The sequence below is a fragment of the Ursus maritimus genome, unplaced genomic scaffold, assembly GCF_017311325.1.
Source record: "Ursus maritimus isolate PB19 unplaced genomic scaffold, ASM1731132v1 scaffold_17, whole genome shotgun sequence".
In the NCBI taxonomy this organism is placed as follows: domain Eukaryota; kingdom Metazoa; phylum Chordata; class Mammalia; order Carnivora; family Ursidae; genus Ursus; species Ursus maritimus.
This window is the reverse complement of record NW_024424119.1, coordinates 24,239,816-24,259,247: the sequence shown is the minus strand read 5'-3', so window position 1 is coordinate 24,259,247 and position 19,432 is coordinate 24,239,816. Positions and strand designations below refer to the sequence as shown.

General features: G+C 54.4%; 3 protein-coding genes across 7 annotated transcripts; 2 read left to right on the top strand and 1 right to left on the bottom strand.

Annotated features, from left to right (window-relative positions):
• Positions 1-3,204: 3,204 nt before the first annotated feature.
• On the bottom strand, positions 3,205-19,200 carry IL11RA (interleukin 11 receptor subunit alpha). Of its 2 annotated transcripts, none has more exons than XM_008695151.2 (13): positions 19,143-19,200; positions 16,060-16,159; positions 15,712-15,772; positions 14,803-14,972; positions 14,553-14,667; positions 14,366-14,398; positions 14,114-14,280; positions 13,226-13,389; positions 12,277-12,418; positions 11,818-11,997; positions 11,612-11,708; positions 11,275-11,357; positions 3,205-3,534 (listed from the first exon to the last, which is right to left on the bottom strand). In XM_008695151.2, the coding sequence occupies exons 2-13, from the start codon at positions 16,157-16,159 to the stop codon at positions 3,509-3,511; spliced, it is 1,338 nt and encodes a 445-aa protein (XP_008693373.1). In that variant the 5' UTR covers positions 19,143-19,200; the 3' UTR covers positions 3,205-3,508. The 2 variants fall into 2 exon arrangements, with proteins under 2 accessions (XP_008693373.1, XP_008693374.1); XM_008695152.2 differs by lacking the exon at positions 3,205-3,534 and adding an exon at positions 10,347-10,773.
• Positions 4,594-6,738, top strand: LOC103667057. Of its 4 annotated transcripts, none has more exons than XM_040631553.1 (4): positions 4,594-5,728; positions 6,099-6,166; positions 6,398-6,457; positions 6,579-6,738. In XM_040631553.1, the coding sequence occupies exons 2-4, from the start codon at positions 6,120-6,122 to the stop codon at positions 6,733-6,735; spliced, it is 264 nt and encodes an 87-aa protein (XP_040487487.1). In that variant the 5' UTR covers positions 4,594-5,728; positions 6,099-6,119; the 3' UTR covers positions 6,736-6,738. The 4 variants fall into 4 exon arrangements, with proteins under 4 accessions (XP_040487487.1, XP_040487485.1, XP_040487484.1 ...); XM_040631551.1 differs by lacking the exon at positions 4,594-5,728 and adding an exon at positions 5,740-5,803; XM_040631550.1 differs by lacking the exon at positions 4,594-5,728 and adding an exon at positions 5,740-5,803 and having other exon boundaries at positions 6,359-6,457.
• On the top strand, positions 6,797-10,266 carry CCL27 (C-C motif chemokine ligand 27). The gene is made up of 3 exons (XM_008695150.2): positions 6,797-9,624; positions 9,779-9,911; positions 10,087-10,266. The coding sequence occupies exons 1-3, from the start codon at positions 9,555-9,557 to the stop codon at positions 10,232-10,234; spliced, it is 351 nt and encodes a 116-aa protein (XP_008693372.1). The 5' UTR covers positions 6,797-9,554; the 3' UTR covers positions 10,235-10,266.
• Positions 19,201-19,432: the final 232 nt, after the last annotated feature.

The following is a 19,432-nucleotide window of genomic DNA, read 5'->3' as shown; positions in this document are numbered from 1 at the left end:
CCCTTTCCTCACCCACATTGGGATTAATCCCAAACCCCTGTCCCTCCTCTGAGCCTCTGTGCTTACTGTTCATTCTACCTGGAATGTCCTCCCTCCTGCCTCACCCATCCTCGAGGCTCTGCAGAGATCCCTCCTCTGTGTAGCCTCCTTTGCCTACTCTCTGAATCCCTGGGGTTCTTCATCTCCAGCCACATAGATTACTTTCTATTTTGGGTTCAGGGGACCTTGTTTCCTGCACTTCTCCCAGAGAGGAACCCTGGGGCCTGGAGTAGCCCAAATTGCAGGAAATGAAGGAGAGGGGATGTTCAGAAAATCCTGGCAGTGGTGTTACTTCAAGCTCCAGAGGGCAGGAGGCAGGAAAGAGGGGGGTGTACTATTGCTCAAGACTTCTCCCCATCCTGATGTCATGTCACCTCTGGAAGTCCTGTGCAATGTTCTACCCACACCCTGAGACCAAAGGGCTAAGCTCTGCCCCTCTGGCTGGGCCAGGACCCTCTAGATATGGACAGAAGGTTTGGAAAAAGATGGGGTGTGAAGCAGACCCATTCCCACGATCAGGGACTTTCAGGGGCTGAGTCATTTGGTTTCTTGCTCATTTCCAGCTCCTTTCTGGAAAAAGACAGCCCAGCCTCCTCAGGCCAAAGCCCCCACTGCACAGGCCAGGAGCCACACATTTTCATTTTCTGCATACATTAGACGCCCCCTACAGGCCCCATGAGGCTGAGAGCCAGGCCGGGAGCCTCATATCCCCTTTTCCCTGTGCAACAGATGCTCGCTGCGGGCCCTGTGAGGTTGGGAATCGCAAATGGATGGACTAAACAGCAACCGGAATACACACCCACACACAAACAAATGCCAACACCCTCAGCCACTTACATATGTTCTACCCACATACACAGTCACTCATATACATCGAAGGACATACCACAGACATTTAATCTTATAATCACAATACGGGCACAAGGGCATATCAGACACACATGATTCATGCACATGTCATGGACCCACAAACCCACGAACACACATGGACACAATCTTTCCTCCTAGAGAGGAGTATTTGTTTGGAAGAAATAGGTTGAAAAGCCACCTGGGGAACAGCGTGATATCCTGAGTGATATAAAAGGAGACTGAACTGCTTCTAGGTCTCATAAGGCTTGTTGACTGAAGAGCCCTTTGTTTTGCTGGGTACTAGAGTGGTTTTAGGTTTGGAACAGTGCAGGTAAGAGTTGGGGTAGAGCTATTAAAAGAGAGAAATTTGGAGTCTGCAAGAGCTTAATCTATATAACTTGTATGAAAGCTCATCCTTAGAAGCTGGACTCATGAACTCAGCAAGCTGGGTCAAACTGTCCTCACTGCATCCAGGATACCATAAAGAGAAGTCTCCTGATACTGGCATTACATGGTAGGTGATAAATGAGAAACAGGGATGGACCTAACCTTCATGAGCATCCACTGTGAGTCAGGCACATGGACTACCTCACAGGATACACATTTGTTCTATTTTACAAGTGAGGAAACTGTCATCTCTTCCCTCATTTGTCCAAGGTCATAAAGCCAGATTCAAACACAAGAGTTTGAATATTAAAATCTTGTTTTCCTTCATCGGTAATGACAAAGGCAAGGCATACATGTTCCCACTCCCAACTCATGTTCCCCAAAATACTGATGCAGACTAAGGACTGGCAAACTGTGGCCCATGGGAGAGATCCGGCCTGCCACCTGTTTCGTACATAAAGTTTTATTGGAATGTAGCCGTGCCTGTTCATCTGTATGGTGTCTACGGTTGCTTTGGGGCTACAACAGCAAAGCTGAGTAGTTACTCCAGAGACAGTATAGCCAGCAAAACCTTAAATATTTACTATCTGGCCCTTTACGGAAAAAGTTTGCCAATCTCTGATCCAAACTCAGCCTCAGAACTGGAGTTAGCAAGTGAGACAAGGCTTATTGCCTTTGGAGTCTTAGCCCTGTAGTCACCTGTAGTCACTACCCTGTAGAAGGGTAGTCCAATAAATGAATGGGATGGAGCATGGGTGAATGAACCGGTGGGTGGATACTATAGGTAGCATATCAGAGTTTGCTCCAAATACCAACGTTCTGCCATTTATAAGCAGGGAAACCTTGGAAAAATTAATCTTTCTGGGTCTTAGTTTCCTCATCTGTAAAATGGGAATAATTATTATTCAGAGCTCTTCCCCTTACAAATGACAAAAACCCAATTTAAAGTAGCTTAAACAAGAAGTTAAAAATTGTTTTATCACATAACTAGGTCCATTAAAAATAGATTTTAGGGGCACCTGCATAGCTCAGTTAAGCATCTGGCTTTTGATTTTGGCTCAGATCATGATCTCAGGGTGGTGAGTTCAAGCCCTGCGTTGGACTCCAGAGCTGGGCATGGAACCTGCTTAGGATTGTTTCTCTCCCTCTCCCTCTGCCCACTTGCACTCACCTGCACTCTCACTCAAAAAACAATTTTTTTAAATAGACTTTGGTCTACTTCTGCCCTAGGGGTCCAAATGACATTAACTTCATCTCTTCTAATTCTTTTTAGGGAGTTTCATTCCTCTTGTAGATAGGTGCTCTTCTAACAGCAGGAGATATGGACCCTGGAAGCCTCAAGTCTACATTTTTATAGTAGACTTTTATAGTAGACATTTTATTTTATAGCAATCTAAAACAGAGGCCCTCTGGGGTGCCTGGCTGGCTCAGTCAGTAGAGCATGTGACTCTCGATCTTGGGGTTGTGAGTTCGAGCCCCATGTTGGGTGTAGCAATTACTTAAGAATAAAATCTTTAAAAAATAGGGGCGCCTGGGTGGCTGAGTCAGTTAAGTGTCTGCCTTTGGCTCAGGTCATGATCCCAGAGTCCTGGGATCGAGTCCCGCCTCAGGCTCCCTGCTCAGGGGAGTTCTCCAAGCTCCGGTGTCCAGAGTTTTTATTGAAATTTCATTACGTAGGCACGACTGAATTGGCTGAAGTCAATCTCCAGTGCCCTCCCATACCCAGAGGCTGGGCAGGCTCAAAGCCCCGACTCCCCAGTGACATGGTTGGTTTTTCTTACGACCATCCCCTAGACGATCCTAAGTCATCTCACCTCTTAGCATAAACTCAAGTGTGACCATCCAAGGGGCTCATAAATAACAAAGACATTCCTATTACTTGGGAAATTCAAAGATTTAAAGTCTCCCTTTCAGAAATCAGGGACAAAGACCAGTCAAATTCTTTATTACACAACAGAAAGGAAGAAATTTCTGGATATAAAAATGAAGGCTTCAGGAGGCCATAAACAAGAGACAGCTACAGCCTCACATACACATCACAGCACCATCATGGACTCCCTCCCCCTCACCACCACTCTTCCACTCACTCTCTACCATCCAGCCTCACAGTCTCACACAGGCTCCACACAAGCAGGACTACTGCAGCCCACACACTTGCTGCTTCCAAAGATTCTACCCATTTGTCCATCTCCCTCCGTCTTCCATGGCCTCCTGAACAGCACCACTCTTCTTCTCAGCATACTGATTTCTTGATCTCCCCTGGAAAGGGGAAGGGGTAAAATGGTAAGATGAGGGGCAGAGGAGGGATCAGAGAGTCTGTGAGGGAGACTGTAAGTTCAGTTCAACACCCGGGTCCGAGTGTGTCTGTGAACCTGAGAGTGTGCATGTGCCAAATGGGCGTGCCCTTGTGATTGTGTTCCTGTGTACTGTCGGTATACCTAGCATTGTGTACATTCCTGTGCAATCCATACACGGACTTGTGTGGTATGGGTACACCCGTATGATACAGATGTGCCTGTGCCCCTGCTATTCCTGAATGTGTCAGCACCTGGATGGGTCCTGTGGCCTCTGGCTGCCCCTCTCTCTAGAGGCTCTGTCTCCTTTAGCCTGGGTTTCCGGAGGAAGAAGAGGACGGTGCACGTGGATGGAAAAGAAAGGAACACTAAAGCTATAGCACTGGGGAGAGACATCCTGAATTCTAGTCAGGGCTGTGGTCTTCCCACCTAAGAGTCCCTCAAGACCTAACCATTAGACCCACCCCCCAGCTCTGAGTGATACCAACAACTCTGAGGACTCTGTCTCTTGGTGAACCAATATCCAATTCCCAGGAACATTTTTGATGCCTTTTTGTTCCTATCTCCTTCTCAATGATGGCTGTAGGGTACTGTTGTCTTGGCTGGGGCGGGGTGGGGGGGTGGGGGGGTGAAGAGTAACCAGTCTCTTCCTCTCCCAATCACTTCCTCCGTCACCTGCGCCTCCACTCATCATCTTACTTCCTTCTCCTTGCCAAGCTCCTCCCCACAAGGAAGCCCCTGAAACTGATTCCCAGTGTGGTCCTCAGTTTCTGCCCCTCACACCAGGGCCTGACAGGAAGCTGAGTTCCAGGACTGTTCCGTTCCTTCTGATGCCAGGTTCACTGCGCTGAGAGGTCACCAGCTCTGTGCACCCCCAGACCAGCCCTGGGTGGACCGCATCATCCGGAGACTGCAGAAGAACTCTGCAAAGGCAAGCCCGGCACTTCCCAGCCCTACCTCCTCCCTCGGAGCCCCTGCCCAAGACCCCAACCCATGACCTGCCTCTCCTTCCTCCCCCAGAACAAGCGCCACAGCGGTTAGCCCCTGACAGCCCCAGAGGGAGCCCTATGTCTGAGTGAAGGGATGTGAGTCACTGCAGCCCTGGGGAACCAAGGATCAGAAGGAAGGAGCAGGCCTCCAGCAAGTCTGCACCAGACCTGACCCAGCCGGGACAGGGCCTGGAGTGTCAGTGTGAGTGTAAGTGTGAGCAGGGGTGAGTGTGGCAGGAGCGCAGCTTCTCCTCCACACCCAGACCGCAATGCTTCCAATAAAGCCCCCCTGGTACCCATGGCTCTGTCTGCAATCTTGTTTGTGGCCCAGGCAGGGGAAGAGAGGTATGAGAGGGAGAAAGAAGGTGGGATTGGGGGAAAGAGTAGTTGTACCCATTTGCCACACTTCATCCTGAGGGAACTTTCACTTCACTTATTTCTGGTCACTCCCCTACAGTCCAGCCAGAAGGCTCTCTTCCTCCCTCCCCAGACTAACTGGCGCAGCTATTTCCAACCTCCCACACCGGGTTAATTGAGCTCTCTAGGCTCTACTGCAGTACCCTCTACTGCCTCCAACCAGTGTGCTATGTTTACTGTAATAATCCATCTTCTCTACTGCTGTGTACCCATTCCTAGCCTGATATATTTGCTGATTGAATGACTGCCGGGACAAAAACCACAGGAAGATAAATTTCAGCTCAGAGAGGAAGGGCTGTGACCCTCTGGCCATTAAGTGACTTGGCCAAAGCCACTCACACATGAAATACTTCTGTAGGCTGCTCCATCTAGGCTGGGACCTCTCTGGAGACCTATTCCTCCTCAGACCAGAGTCATACAAGTGGTCTGGCAGAGGGCAAAGAAAGAGGAGAGAGGACTGGGAAAACAGTACTGGAGAGCGTCCCAAAGCTCTCATCTTGCTGCCTGGGGCTGAGGTCTCCAGGGAGAGAGCTCCAAAATCTGACTCCATCCCCACAAAAGAGGGTTCGGTGCTCTGACCGCATCCTGGTTAATAGGGCCCGACTCCGCCCCTTTAACGAAAGATGACCCTGGCTCCACCTCCAGCGAGACGCTTTGACTCCGCCTCCTCTGAAGAAATGCTCAGACTTCGCCCCTTCCGGGTAATAGGCAAGCCCCACCCCTGGAGCGCGACGGAGTCCCTATGACGTAACGGTAACGGTCTGTTTCCGGGGTGGAGCCAGGGAGGGCGGGAGTTTAGGCTACGCCGACCCCTCAGCCCCCCTCCAGGTGATCCCAACCCCCTAAATCCTCACCCAGGGCCCCAAATATCCCAGGTCCATGACCGCAAAGCCTTTCGCCCTGACCCCCTGAATGTCCTAGGCCTCCGAGGTGACCGACCTCCTAATTCCTTAACGTCTGGTGCCTCCCAATTCTTCCATCCCACCCCGTCCCAATGTGGTAATTGAGGCTTCCCGGGGGCACCTGCCTCAGATTACCTGAGAACAGGTCAGACTGATCTGAGAATGACAGAGAAGGGGACCTGGGGTTGCGGTATCCTTGATCCAATCATGCCGCTCCCCAGGAGACGTTCGGAACCCAGGACATGTCGGGATTGAGGAGATACGAGGTGGCGCTGGAGGCGGAGGAGGAGTGAGTGGAGGCGGGTTCTGCGGAGGAGGAACCTAGCCGCTCCGGGGTGGGGGGAGGGCGCGAGTTCTCGGCGGGCGGGAGGCGTGGGGCCCCTCAGGGGGCGTGGGCTGCGGAGGGAACCGCCTCTAAAGGGCGGGGCGGAGCCTTCCAAGAGAGGGGCGAGGCGTCTGAGCGGCGGAGTGGTGGGGTCAGCCCCGCCCCGCCCGGGCCGGCTCGGCCTTCTCTCTGCAGGATCTACTGGGGTTGCTTCTACTTTTTCCCCTGGCTGCGCATGTGGCGGAGGGACAGGAGGTGAGGGGGCTGCGACACCGCGGACCCGCCCGGGGCATACGAGGCTCAGCCTCAGGAGGACGGATGGGGGGAATCCGGGAGTCCCCTCCCCGCCTCATGCCAGTGTCGGGTTGCCCCACAGCTCGGCGCATCCCCGGGAGCAGAAGCTGGAGCCTCTGCGAGGCCTGATGAGCTGTCTGTCAAGCGGCCTGGGCCCTGCCCCCCAGCGCTCGGGTCGCGGCCTCCCCCGCCGCACCCCCACCGCCACTGCCCAGCCAGCCGGTGCATTAAAGATTTAAACCGAAGCCACCGTGCTGCCCTCCTGACTCTGCCGCCGCTGCCACCATTCGGGCTGGGAGCCCCTCTACACGCCTGCTTTTCGTTACTGACAGAGCCTCCCTCCCTGATAGGGTGCCCTTCCATATCCAGGCCCCCCCGTTATTACTAAGGATCCCTCATCAGTGTCAGGCCTCCCATTACTGTTGTCACTGACTGCCCTCCGCCACCTAACCCCCTCCCCCCCCAACACACACTTTGCCTCAAATAGCCTATATGCCGGGAACTAAGTAACCCTGTCCTGGTCTTCCTCCAGGCCTATCCCCACATTGATGTGTTCCACCTTCCTCCTAGACACGACTTTGTCAGGTGTCTGGAGAATCTTCTTCTGAGAGAGAATCCAAACTATTGTAAGCCCAGAGTTGTAGGAAGTAGGCTGTGAGAGGAGGGAAAGATTCCTAGACGCTGACTCCCTCAGCCTGCCACAGGGGAGTGACTTGGGACTGTTGGAGAGCTTTCCTACAATTAATACCACAACTTCTGGCTCCCCGTCTTTTCCCAGGTTTAAAGACACTTGGCATCAGCTTACCTAGCAGTTTTTGCTGTGTCCCTAGGAGAACACAAAGGCCATGGCTCCCTGCCACCCTTGTCTTGTCACCTAGTTGACCTGAGACGCTCTGGCTCCTAAAGTGCTGAGGATGAGGGACTTCCAGTGGGCCTGATTTCAGTTAGGGACTGGGCCCAGCACCAGAAAAAATACCAGAAGATTACGTTAAAGAGACAGCCCAGTTGATGGGTGGGGGCAAAGCTAATTTTCATCCTGGGGCTGCACTTGCCACAGCAGATTGTGGCTGGGGAGAAGACTTGGCCCTATCTTTGGAGTAGCCAAAGGGGAGAGAGGGGTGTATACCCAGAAGAATTCATTTCTTGCCTTCCCAGGTATCTGGACCGATTGGTCCAGGAAAGACCACAAAGTATGTGACAGACAACCAGCTGATGGAGATCTGTGATAAGTAAATGGCACCCCAACAGCTGCGCCCGAGCTTTGGGGCACAAGTCCAGACTGGAGGGTGGGAGAGAGACCGTAAGGCCTCTGGTACTAGCAGTTCAAGAGGAATGAGCTCTGGGTTGTGGCCACTTCAAGAACGGACCCAGGTTCCTGAGCCATTTCTGCAAAATGTCTATATCAAGAACCCTGTCAAAAGTGGAGTGCCCTGTCCAGCCCTGGGCCTACACCTCACCAGGACACTGTCAGAATTCCTGAGTACCCGCAAGGCAAACTCCAGGCAAGGGCCTTCAAGCCTCACCCCAGACAGGAAGGAAGAGAAGCTTAAGTTGTTCAGCATGGGAGGGGGACTAGTTCTTACTCTTGGAACTGATGGTCCCTCCTGATTGTTTCAGCAGCCCTGCAGCAGAAAGATGCCCAGGACAGGTTTGAGTCCCTATCCCAAGAGAAGGCCTGCCCCTTAGAGGATAGCTGGCCACAGAGCAGAAGGCTGCAGAAGGCACCCTTGCAACAACCAGATAAAGTCTGGATTACTGGGTTATGACTCAGTTGATGTTTCAAATACAGAGCAAGACTTGAGGGTTGAAATCTCCAGACCAGGAGTGGGAAATTATTCAAGGGGCACTAAACTTAGCGGCTTGCCTCCACCATAGGCAGTCCCCAGCTTCCTGGAAAGGACAAGAGAAGGAGAAGGATTTTGCTTTAGGGGGTAAGGGGAAGAAGGGAGTGGGGTCTGGGCATGGGATTAGGAGAGAAGAGACAGGAAGGAGAGGAGAGGTTGGGGCTTTAGCAAGGGGATGGGATGCAGAATGTATACTGGGGGGTGGGGGGTGTATTACCGACCTGGGTGGGCAGCAGGGAGAGGCTGGAATTTGAATAGAACAAAAGAGAGGTAACTGAGCTCTTGAGTCTGATGTCTCAATAAGCCAGGATTGGTTCTGGAAACCCCAGCCCCCTGCTGGCAAGAGGCTGGCATTTCTGGGACAGGACCAGGCAAAAACGGGAAGGTAAGATTTCTTGGGTCTTTTTCCTGTTTGACAGCAGCAACCTGGCACCAAAGAACTTTATCTTCTCTCATCTTCCCACCTTATCCACCCCATCCTTCCTCCCTGTCTCACATCCCTGGGGAAAGCAGCCCCCACCTCAGCATCCCGAAGGTATCCCGGTAGCACCCAGCTTCTCACTCTGGATGTGACTGTCCCAGCCAAGACTCATCCTCAGCCAGAAGAACTTGCTTTAGGGACCCATACCCATCAATTTTTCCTGATAAGACAGACAGGCTAGGGCAGGAAGTGGAGAGGGGAAAATGAAGGCAAGTTGGTGCTGGCCTGCCCTCTGCTCCCACCCCACCCACAATTCCCCTATCAGAATTTGTGTGTACTCAGATGATTGTGTGATTGAATGATTGTGAAGACACAACTATGTGGGAGTGGGACTTTGAGTACAACTGGGGCTATGTGATTCTGTCTTTGGTTGTCTGACCATGTAAGGTGGACTGAGTGATTGAGGTGTGACTGAATGTGACTGGGTATGTGAGTGTGAATGTCCATCGTCGGATGCCACTGTGGATACTTAGGTGCCCTTACTCAGTCACTGTACCATCAGTCTTCACATCATGCACCACCTGTCTCTCCAGCTTCTCTGTCCAGGGCTTAGAAGCCATAGGAAATAGCAGCCCTAGAAGAGGAAGGGGTCTGTGGCAATTAGGGCCCAGGAATGTCACAGGATGAGCAATACGTCTTCACCTGCCTCTGACTCACCTGGTGCCCCAGGTGAAAGGCACCCAGATAAAAGGTAGGGGAGGAGGAGGAGAGAGAAGTATCCAGGCTGAGCAGCATGAAGGGGCCCTCATCCACATGCAGCCTCCTGCTGCTACTGTTGCTGCTGAGCCCAGACCCTGGAGCGGGTGAGTGCTTGGGGGTGGGGGGGGGCGGTCTAGAAGGTCAGGGATTTGGGTGAACGGGATGGAGGGAAAGGGACCCAGGAGTCCATCCTCCAGCTGTCTGATGGAAGGGTTTGGGTCAGGAGCCCTCTGAACACATGGCCCCATTGTCCCCTAGCACTGCCACTGCCAACCAGCATTACCTGCTGTACTCAGCTCTACCGCCAGCCACTCTCGAACAAGCTACTGAGGAGGGTCATCCGGGTGGAAGTGCAGGAAGCTGATGGGGACTGTCACCTTCAGGCCTTCGTGTGAGCTCTGACCCTCCCCCTCATCCTGACCCCTGACTCTGACCTCAGTCCCAACCCCAATCCCAATTGCTAATTCTGATGCTGACTCAGGTTTTCATCTAGCCTTTGCCCTAACCCCTGGACCCTAACTTCATCCCCAAGCTATGACGATGGCTTTGGACCTTTCCTTTCCCAGGCTTCACCTGACTCGACGCAGTGTCTGCATCCACCCTCAGAATCGCAGCCTGGCTCGGTGGTTTGAGCGCCAAGGGAGGATGCTCCAGGGGACTCTGCCTAACCTGAATTTGGGGCTGATAGGGAAAATGGACCAGGGCCCTCAGTAGCCGAAATAATAAAGCAGCATTGGTCAACAGTCTCTGACTGTGGTTTCCAAGTTCTATGCATTCTCCTGTGAGCCCTGAATCTGAAGCTGGGAGACATGTCAATAAACAGAAGAACCTCCTCGTTCTCTTTATTCACATCTTCACAAACCCCTCCAGGGGCAAGGCCAAGCACCAAGGAGCCACAGATACTCCCCAGGCACCTACATGCATACATTTAGAGAACACATGTTCCCTACCTCACATACACATGGGCACACATGGACACACACATACACATCTACACACATTCCTCAGGGGGACCTCCCACTCCGAGATGAAATGAGAGGTCCAGGCACCTTTCAGCTGGCAAGTTTGGAACAGAGTCTGACAGAACTGGGCTCCAAACAGAATCTCCAGCTGAGACCACTCCCCGCCCTCCTGCCTCCATGGGGATCTACTATCCTGCCTGGGTTCTATCTGTCTGTCCATCCACACCAGCAAGACAGAGTTATAGGTGGATCAGCTGAAGCCCTCCTGGGTCATCTACAGGTTTGGGGCTCCTAGAAGAAGCAGGAGGCAAATCAAGGGAGATAATAGGACTAGATTTTGGCCCAGACACCCTGAGAATGAGGGAGGGGACCCAGCTCTGAGCCCAACACCAAGAATGAATAGGGGAGCCCAGCTCTGATTGAAACCCAACACCCTGAAGATGAGGAAGTGTTCCTAGTTCTGGGCCCAGGTACATCAAAAATAAGGGAGGGGACCCAGCTCTGATCCAGGATAACCCAAGAATCAGGATAGATATCCAGCTCTGAGCTTAACTCAAAATGAGGGGGGCCCATCTAGGAACCCCAATACCATGTGAGAGAGGGAAGAGACCCAACTCTGAGCCCAAGGACTCGAGAATGAAAGGTCCATCCCTGAGCTCAGACATCGTATGAATGAGGTGACCCAACTCTGATTCCCAACACCGTTACAATGACTAGAGCATCTGGCTCTTAATCCAGACACTCAAAATGAGGGTACACATTCTGATCCCAAACCTTAGATGTCCTACTCACCTGGAAGCTTGTCCACTGGAATCACTGGAGCCAAGAACCTAGGCTTTTGGGGTGCATCCTTCCCATCTGGTCTCAGTCTCAGCCTGGAGCACAAAAAGGTAGCTGTCTCCCTGACAATGTTGGGCATCTCTGTTTCCTCCGAAACAGTGTAGTAGTAAAGGGTCAGGAAAGAAATCAGTGAAAATAATGAAGTTGGGGGTTGGAGGGAGAGGGGGAAGTTGTTCCAGAATCAGAGAGTTTCACTGGGAAATCATGAAGCGTGGGAATGGGTGTGGTCTGTGGGTATCAGAACATCTGTGTGGGATCAGAATCTGAGGGGCCAATGGCAGCTACTTACCAGAGCCCCAGTGCCAGGGCCCCAGCTGCCAGTCCCAGAAAAGAGAAGATTCCCAAAGATGCCAGCACTGCTACCTGTTCCAGAGGGTCTCTGTGGTCTGAGGGGGAGGGTCACATGCCACTGTCAGAGCGAGGCTTCCTGGTCAAACCCTTTCTCTCTGGGGCTTTCCCGTCCTATACAACCTTTGTTCACCTGCCTAACCTTACCAAGTGGCCGTGGGTCTGGCAGGAGGGAGGGCCTGGGGGGAGCTGGGCTGTCTGCCTGAGGCTCCTCCTCCAGCTGCTTCTGTGGCTGTCCCCCAGCTGGTATCTCCTTCGGCAGGGGCCCTGAAGGGAGGCGAGACCTGAGGAGAATTGTCCACAGGCGGTGGCGGTGGAAGACAGGGCCTGCCAGGGGAGGACAGGGCCTGGCTTGCACCCAGGGGTGCCCAGGAGGTGGAAGCCGAAAGGGTAGAGCCAGCTTCTGGGGACCTAGCAGAGGTGAAAGCTGACGGGCAGGGCTTAAGCTGGGGGTGGGGGGGCTGCGGACAAGCAAGGCTGAAGACTGGGACCTCAATGCCACACCTTCGTGGCAGGACACGTGCATGCAGCCCACTCGCACACCCGTCCGGCCGACAGGTGTTGTGGGACAGGCCTACAGCCCGCGCACCAGGCTTAGTCTCTCACCGGTGCTCGGAGTCCCCCAGGCCTCAGGACTCCAGGCACTCCAGGTGCCAGCGTCCAGAAAGTCCCGGGCACTGACCCGTACAGCATGGGGCAGCCCAGCCACAGCGTCCGTGATCACCTCCTCCAATCCTGCCGGCTCCACCTGGGAAGGAAGATGGTTCCTTGGCCCGTTATCCAGGTTGTAAACACCAAGCCTACCTGCCCCCAGCCTTAGTTAGCAAAGGGCACCGTTTCCTCCCAGTCTGTCCCTGTCAGACTGGTGGAGCTATCTGAGCCTCACGTGGCGTGGCTGGTGATGTCAGGTCTACGCCTAGTGTTTGGAAGACAAAAGCACATAGTGGTTACAGAGACAAGTTGTGCCATCGGGCTGCCTGGGTTCAAATCTTTTCTGTAGCACTTACTGAGTGACCCTGGGCCACTCTGTGCCTTGGTTTCTTCATTTGTAAAATCGAGGTGAATATACCTAAACAAGATAATGAATGTCAAATGTGTAGTACGGTGCCTGGCGGGCAGGCGGTGCTTCATAAATACTGATCATTATCTGAGGCAGCTGCTCCCCAGACTTGATGCCAGCCAACCTTTAACATCTTCAGAGGTGGAAATTCACTACTGTCCTCATCTGGGTATATGAATGTTTATATGAGAATGTGCCTCTGGGTGAAAGGCACTCCTTTTCCTAGAAAAGTCATTCGTAAAAAGCCACTCCTGTCTTCGCACAGATGGGCTTACATCAGAGTTACAGCCCCGCCGGGCAGGGGCTAGGCCTATCGGGCCCTGCTGCAATGCCAGCCCCTGGCACAAAGGCTCACCCATGGAGAGCACTCTACTGGGGGAGGCGACAGGGCTTTGGTGACCTGCCAGTGCGCCAGAAAGCCATGCAGAAGAACCAGGAACATGAAACCAGAGGCAGAAGCCATAGCCCCAGACTGAGACACACTCCAGGCCTCACCGTGGACCAGGCTGGATGCTGCGCGGGACGGTACTGCAGTCGGAACTTGAGCAGGAAGTGGGGCTGGCGGGGCCAGGAGGCAGGGTACGTCCAGCTGGCATGCAGGCGGCGGGGGTAGCCGGGTACCGACTCTACCCGAAGCCCCTGGGGTGGGTCAGGGCGCACTGAGGGTGGTGGAGACACAAAGTCAGGACGGACAACAGGTACCCATCCCTTCCCTACCACCTCCCAAGGGAAGGTGGGTGTATGCCTAAAGGTACCTGAGGGAGGCACTTCCAAGGGGTTTGGGGAGATCTTAAGCTTCATCATCCTTTGGGCTCAGAACTTGTCTGTCACCCCTATTATAAAATGAGCTGGGGCACCTGGGTGGCTCAGCCAGTTGAGCGTCCAACTCTTGGTTGCGGCTCAGGTCATGATCTCAGGGTCGTGGGATGGGGCTCACGCTGGGCTCCGTGCTCAGCGTGGAGTCTGCGTGTCCCTCTCTAGCTCTTAGCTGAGCTTTAGTTCCCCCCTCCCACATACGGATCAAAAGGAAAGAGGGGCCAGCAAGGGCTTACACTGGGCAGGGAGGGCATGAGACATGGCTGCCTTCAGCACAGGGCCTAGAAGCAGAGGCAGCTCTGAGGCGAGGCACCCAGGAAGGACTTGCGGGCTAGGCAGCCTGGAAGGGGAAGCAGCAGCAGCCTCTAGAGGCTGAGGTAAGCCTGCCCCCCGGGCTCTGATCTCTTTGGCTTCTTAGTCTCCGCGGTAGCTATCTGTGTGCTATGTCGGAGGGAACTGTTCCGGAGCTCTGGCAGGTGGAGGTTCTGGGTTGGGATATCTGTACTCTGGAGTCCATTTGGGGTCTCCGAGGTGGGCTCTGAGGGAGCAGTAGGAATGCGTACTCACGGATGCTCTGCAAGCTCACATCCAGCAGGCGTGTGCTGGCCCCCAGGGGGTTCACCTCAGTCACATTTATTCGGTACTGGCTCCAGAACTCTGCCCCACGGACTACACAGCGGGCAGCCCCTGGGGGTTCCTGTGGGCATGGCCAGGGCCCTGTGGATGGACTCATCCTAGGAGGGAGGATGTGGTCTTGGGCTTCGGAAATGCTCACGGTGGGATCCAGATGGAGCCCCCACCCTCCCCCTTACGTCCTACCTCAGGCCATCAGCTCCTGGTACAGTCTTCTTCCTGGCAGGGAGGGGGCCAGCTGAGGTCAGGAAGGAAAAGAGGACCCTCCCTCTCTCTCTAAGGCCTTCCTCGGGACCTCCCTCACTGCCTCCCGTACCCAGGTTGGGCCTGCACACCCAGAGATATAGGCATACACACCCAATCATGCACACACCTGTAGGAGGTGAGGTAGCGGGTGGGTAAACCGCTGACCTGACTGGGGCTCCAAGTGCAGGAGAAGTTCTCATAGTCAGCTGCTTGGCAGGAGACAACAGGGCGGGCTGGGGGGTCTAGAGGCAGAAGGTGCAACTGGATTCTGAGAAGTCCCCAGGTCCTTCCCATCCTCGAGAGCTTACTCAGGGTCTGGATTCCCTCAGGAGCCCCTTGCCTCATCACTGTCACCCAATACTCCCTCCCCAACTCACAGCCCAGCTGTAGGGTCACAACGCCCCCAAGTGCACCATCCAGGGTCCGGCAGATGTAGGCGCCTTCATCAGTGCTGTCTGCCCGGGCCAAGACCAGTTCATGCCCCAGCCCAGAGTCAGGTCCCTGGAGCAGCCTTGTCTCCCCGTCCCGAAACCAGGACACCGGGGCCCTGGGGGTGAGATGAGGTGATGACAGAGGGAAGATTTGAAGTGTAAGCCATGCCACAGCTCTCCATTGGCTTCTCACTGTGCTTGCAATAAAACCCAGAGTCCTTTAAGTCCTTTAAGTCCAGGAGCTTACAAAGCCCCTGGTGATCTAGCCCTTGCCTTCCTTTCCTTCCTCAGCTCCTCCCTCTCTCCCCCTCACCCATTACACTCCAGTCACATTGGTCTTCTTTCTGTTTTAAGAGTATTGAGCTCTTCACACTTCAGGGCATTTGCACTAGCTGTTCCCTCTGTCAGGAATGCCTATACCCCAACCTGTGCATGGCTGCCTCTTTCTTGACCTTCAGAAATTAGCTTCAATGTCACCTCCTCAGAGAAGCCTTCCCTGATTACCAATAGAAAGTAACCAATCAGTTATCCTCTTCCACATCACTTTCTTTTGATTTTCTGCCCTGCAGGTACCAACAACTGGCAAGATTTGTATTTGCTTATTATCTCTCTGCCCTACTAGAATGTAACCTCTGCAAGGGCAGCCATCTGGCCAGACTTGTGCACTGCTAGATCCCAGAGCCTAGAACAGACCAGGGACTTAGCAGGTGCTCAATACATGTTGGTTAAATTTTCTGTCGAATAAGGTTTGAGGGTTAGGAGAGCTAGAGAGGTGAGGATGGGAGGGGCACGAGGACTGGACAGAGTCAAGAAAGGGTCATGAGTGTCAGCCCAATGGGCAGGTGGGGCACTTACCCAGCAGTCACTCCAGGGCAACACAGTGTCATGGACCTGCCAGGCTGCCCATACTGGACCCCTGTGGAGGGCACTTCTGAGGAAAGGCTCTTCCTTTCCCTCTCTCCCATCCCAGCCCCACTTAGTGAGCACGACAGGGTAAGAGGCAGACTTTTAAGCCCTGGGTGGGTCATTGGGTCAAAGTATCACGTTATAATCTAGAGACAGAGGTCAGAAGACAGGGTAGAGAAGGAATGTTACCAGGTCGGATGTCAGGGGTTGGGGGTCACAGATTAGGCACGGAAAGGGTCCACAGTGAGGGTGGCAAGTCAGAAATCAGAGTTAGTCATACAGCAGGATTCTTCTCACCTGGGGGGCCCCAGGCCTGGGGACAGGGGGAGGCGGCAGACACCAGGACTATAGCCACGGCCAGCAGGACCCTGCTCAGCCCTGAGCAGCTGCTGCTCATCTGGAAGGAGAGAGGCAGGGTCAGCAATCCCCCATTCCCAGATGGGAGCCTAGAGCCTGCCTCCTCCTCTTCTAAACTGGGACTTTCTAGGAAGAAAACTGGTACCAAATGGGGTAAGGATATCAGAAAATATTGGGGGATATGATCTAAGATCCCCCTTTCCACCATACACCCAGTGCTGCATGTTCATACATGCAAACACACACACACACACACACACACACACACACACACACACCCTCCATCTCAGTCCTGGGCCTAGGGCCCAGAACAAAAGCCGGAGGCGACAGACTGTGCCAGCAGTCCCCGCCCCCCCCCCCGCGCCCCCGCCCCACACACCACCCTTGGCGCCCACCCCTGGCACCAAGTGCTGGCACCAACTCAGTCACTCCCATTAACTCCTCCAGCCCAGCTGCTGGGAATGCCAGTGTCCACCCCAACCTGGCCCAGGGCTAGTCATTGCCTCTGATTAACCTGAGACAGCCTTCATCAACCTTGGGTGGGGGGCTGTCATGGTGGGTCTGAGCCCACGCTGTATTCCTAGCAGAAGGCCTAGCCCTGATCTGGCTGCCAGGCCTCTTCTCTCCTGGGCCTGGCTCCTTGGGCCACTCATCTGGGCCTGACTCTGGAATCTTGCTGCTCTCGAGCCTGTGAGGCTGGATGGGGCTAGGGTGCAGGCTGAGGCTGCAGAGTTAAGCAGATCCAGATGCCTTGGCTGCTGCCAGAGGCTGGGGGTGGGCAAGGAGCCAGGACATGGAGACAGGGTGTCGGGGAGGGGAGAGAAGGCTGAGAGGAGTGAGGAGCCTGCAGGGAAAGGGGCCTGGGGTGGAGGCCACAGGACCAAGAGATGCTCCGAGATCAAGACTGGGAGGTGGTGGGGCTTCAGGGAGGGAGGCAAGGGCTGGGCTAGGGCAGCGGGAACTAGAAAGGCAAAGGAGGTCACCAACGCTTGTGTATGGTAACCACCACTTGTGAGGGTGCTGGGAGAGAGGGATTCTGGATGGGAGAAGAGCAGGATGAGAAAGGCAGTGGGGAAGTGGTCATGGGGACAGGAGAAGGAGCAGATAGGGAGAGGGCCCAGGCAGGCAAGGGCTCTGAAAGAGGAAGAACACAGACCCCTCCCAAGTAGAGCAGAGCAAGGGCCTCCATGTGTCTGTGTATCTGTCCGAATGTGTCTAGTAGCTCACGCCCCCCCACCCCCACCCCAGCCACATTTACCCTGCTCGGCCCCGCCCTACCTCGGTGATCCCAGTGGTTGAGTGTCCATGGCCTCTAGGACTTCCTCCCACCAGCTACAGCACCCGTCTCAGCTCCACTCAGTTCTGGGACCCCAGAACCATCCCCTCCTTCCCCTTCCCTCCTCTGCCCCTCTGGGCCCTAGAGCTCAGCCGCCCTGAGCTAGGCCCCCACCTCCCTCCTTCCTCCTCCCCTTTCGTCCCCCTCCCACCCGAGGCCCTGGGAAGGGAAGAGGCCTCCCCCCAGTCTGGAAAGGAAGCCACAGGCACAGCCACGGGCCAGCAAGAGGGAAAGGAGGGCTGCTTATGTCCCTGTCAGGGAGAGGTTCCCTATGTTTTCACCCAGCCACATTCATGCGTGGATTCACTAAGCACAGTCAACAAAAAGACACTCCCTTGAACACACGTGGACATAACCAATGAAAAATCAGACACAGACTCATGCCCCCACTCTTTTCACTCCCCAGCAAATATTTCCTTAGGGCATAGCTCACTGTTTTTTGAGGGGAAGAGAGGCCCCAGGTTGGGGGGTATAAAGAAAATCCAGAGTCCAGTCCCTCCGCCCCTAAATGTTCCAGCCATTTCTTACCTCTCCCTCCACTCTTTGGGCCCCAGCACCAGGAAATGCCTTTGGTCCCTTGGTGCCAGATATACAAGACCCACACTTACCCTCAGACACACACTCTCAGATATAGCCACTCACAGTCACATGGATACACTCAGACATCCTCACTCAGACTCACCCATACCCTCACACACACAGACACTTAGCACGCTGCCCCTGGGCTGGGGTCACAGCACTCCCTAAAAGCAAATCCTCATAATGGTTTAAGTCCCCTCTTCCAGGCAGCTCTCAGCGTGGGAGATCCCACATCTCATCACTGCTCCAGGCCCCCATGTAGCCAAAGAGACAAAGGTGAACAGGGGAGCTAAGCGTAGGGGTACAGAGAGAGACAGAGAGGCAGAGGATGTGAGAGGCAGGTACACAGAGAGACCTGGGGAGACAAACCTGTGAGGAGACACAGAGGACTGACAGCTCTAGGAAGACAGTAGCAGGGAGAGAAAAAGGAATAAAAGGAAACTGAGACAGGGAAACAGAAAATAAGCAGTAGACCGATGACAGGGATTCTAGACACAGAAGGGAGGGAAGAAGACAAGTGTGTTGGGGTGGCTCTGTCTTTGCTGGACATTCAGTAGAAAGGTCAGTCCCACTGACTACTGAAGTTGGTCGCCGAGATACAGCACAGCTCCACTCTTACCAGTCGGACACAGGACACAGGACACACACACGATGCAAGTCTCACTCTCACTCTGCTACTACCCAAGTCACACAATGGAACACACGAACCCAGCCACCCACTGTCACACAGGCAGACACAGTCTTAAACCCCACAGAGACCTTCCCAAAACACTCCCCATGTGGTCACAGGCCCTCTCACACACAAACACGAACCCAGTCTCTCACCAAAAACTGCACGTTGGCAGAAACGCACAACCCCACGCTCGCACAGCCACATGCAGACTCAGCCACATGTACACGGACACACGCAGTCATACTAACTGACAGCTGCCCCAAGTGATACTGTCACAGGTCCACACGCTGACATCGTCACACACAGCCCAACAGTCACACGCACACACTGACAGTCCGTCCGTCAGTCCAGGCCCTCCAGATCGCACACTAGCTTGCCCCGCCCTCTCCTGGCAAGCCTTCCTCTGGTACTCCCGCCGGCCCCACCAGGCCTCACCTTCTGCGGCCTCCGCCGCCAGCGCCCTCCGCCCTCGCCCTCTGCCCCGGCCTCTACTCCCTCCCGCCCTGGGGCCCCCGCAGAGGGGGCGGCTCCGCCCAGGCACCAATGGAAGAACCGGGGTGAAAAAGGAGGGGGTCTGGGCCCATTGGAGCCTCCAACTGCCAATCACCTCCACCCCACCTCTGCCGGACACTTCCTGTCCCGTCCGGGACTGAGGAGACTGCTGGGGGACAGAGTCTGGAGCTGGATTCCTGGGTCCTCGCCTACAGCCCTGCCCTCCCGGGACA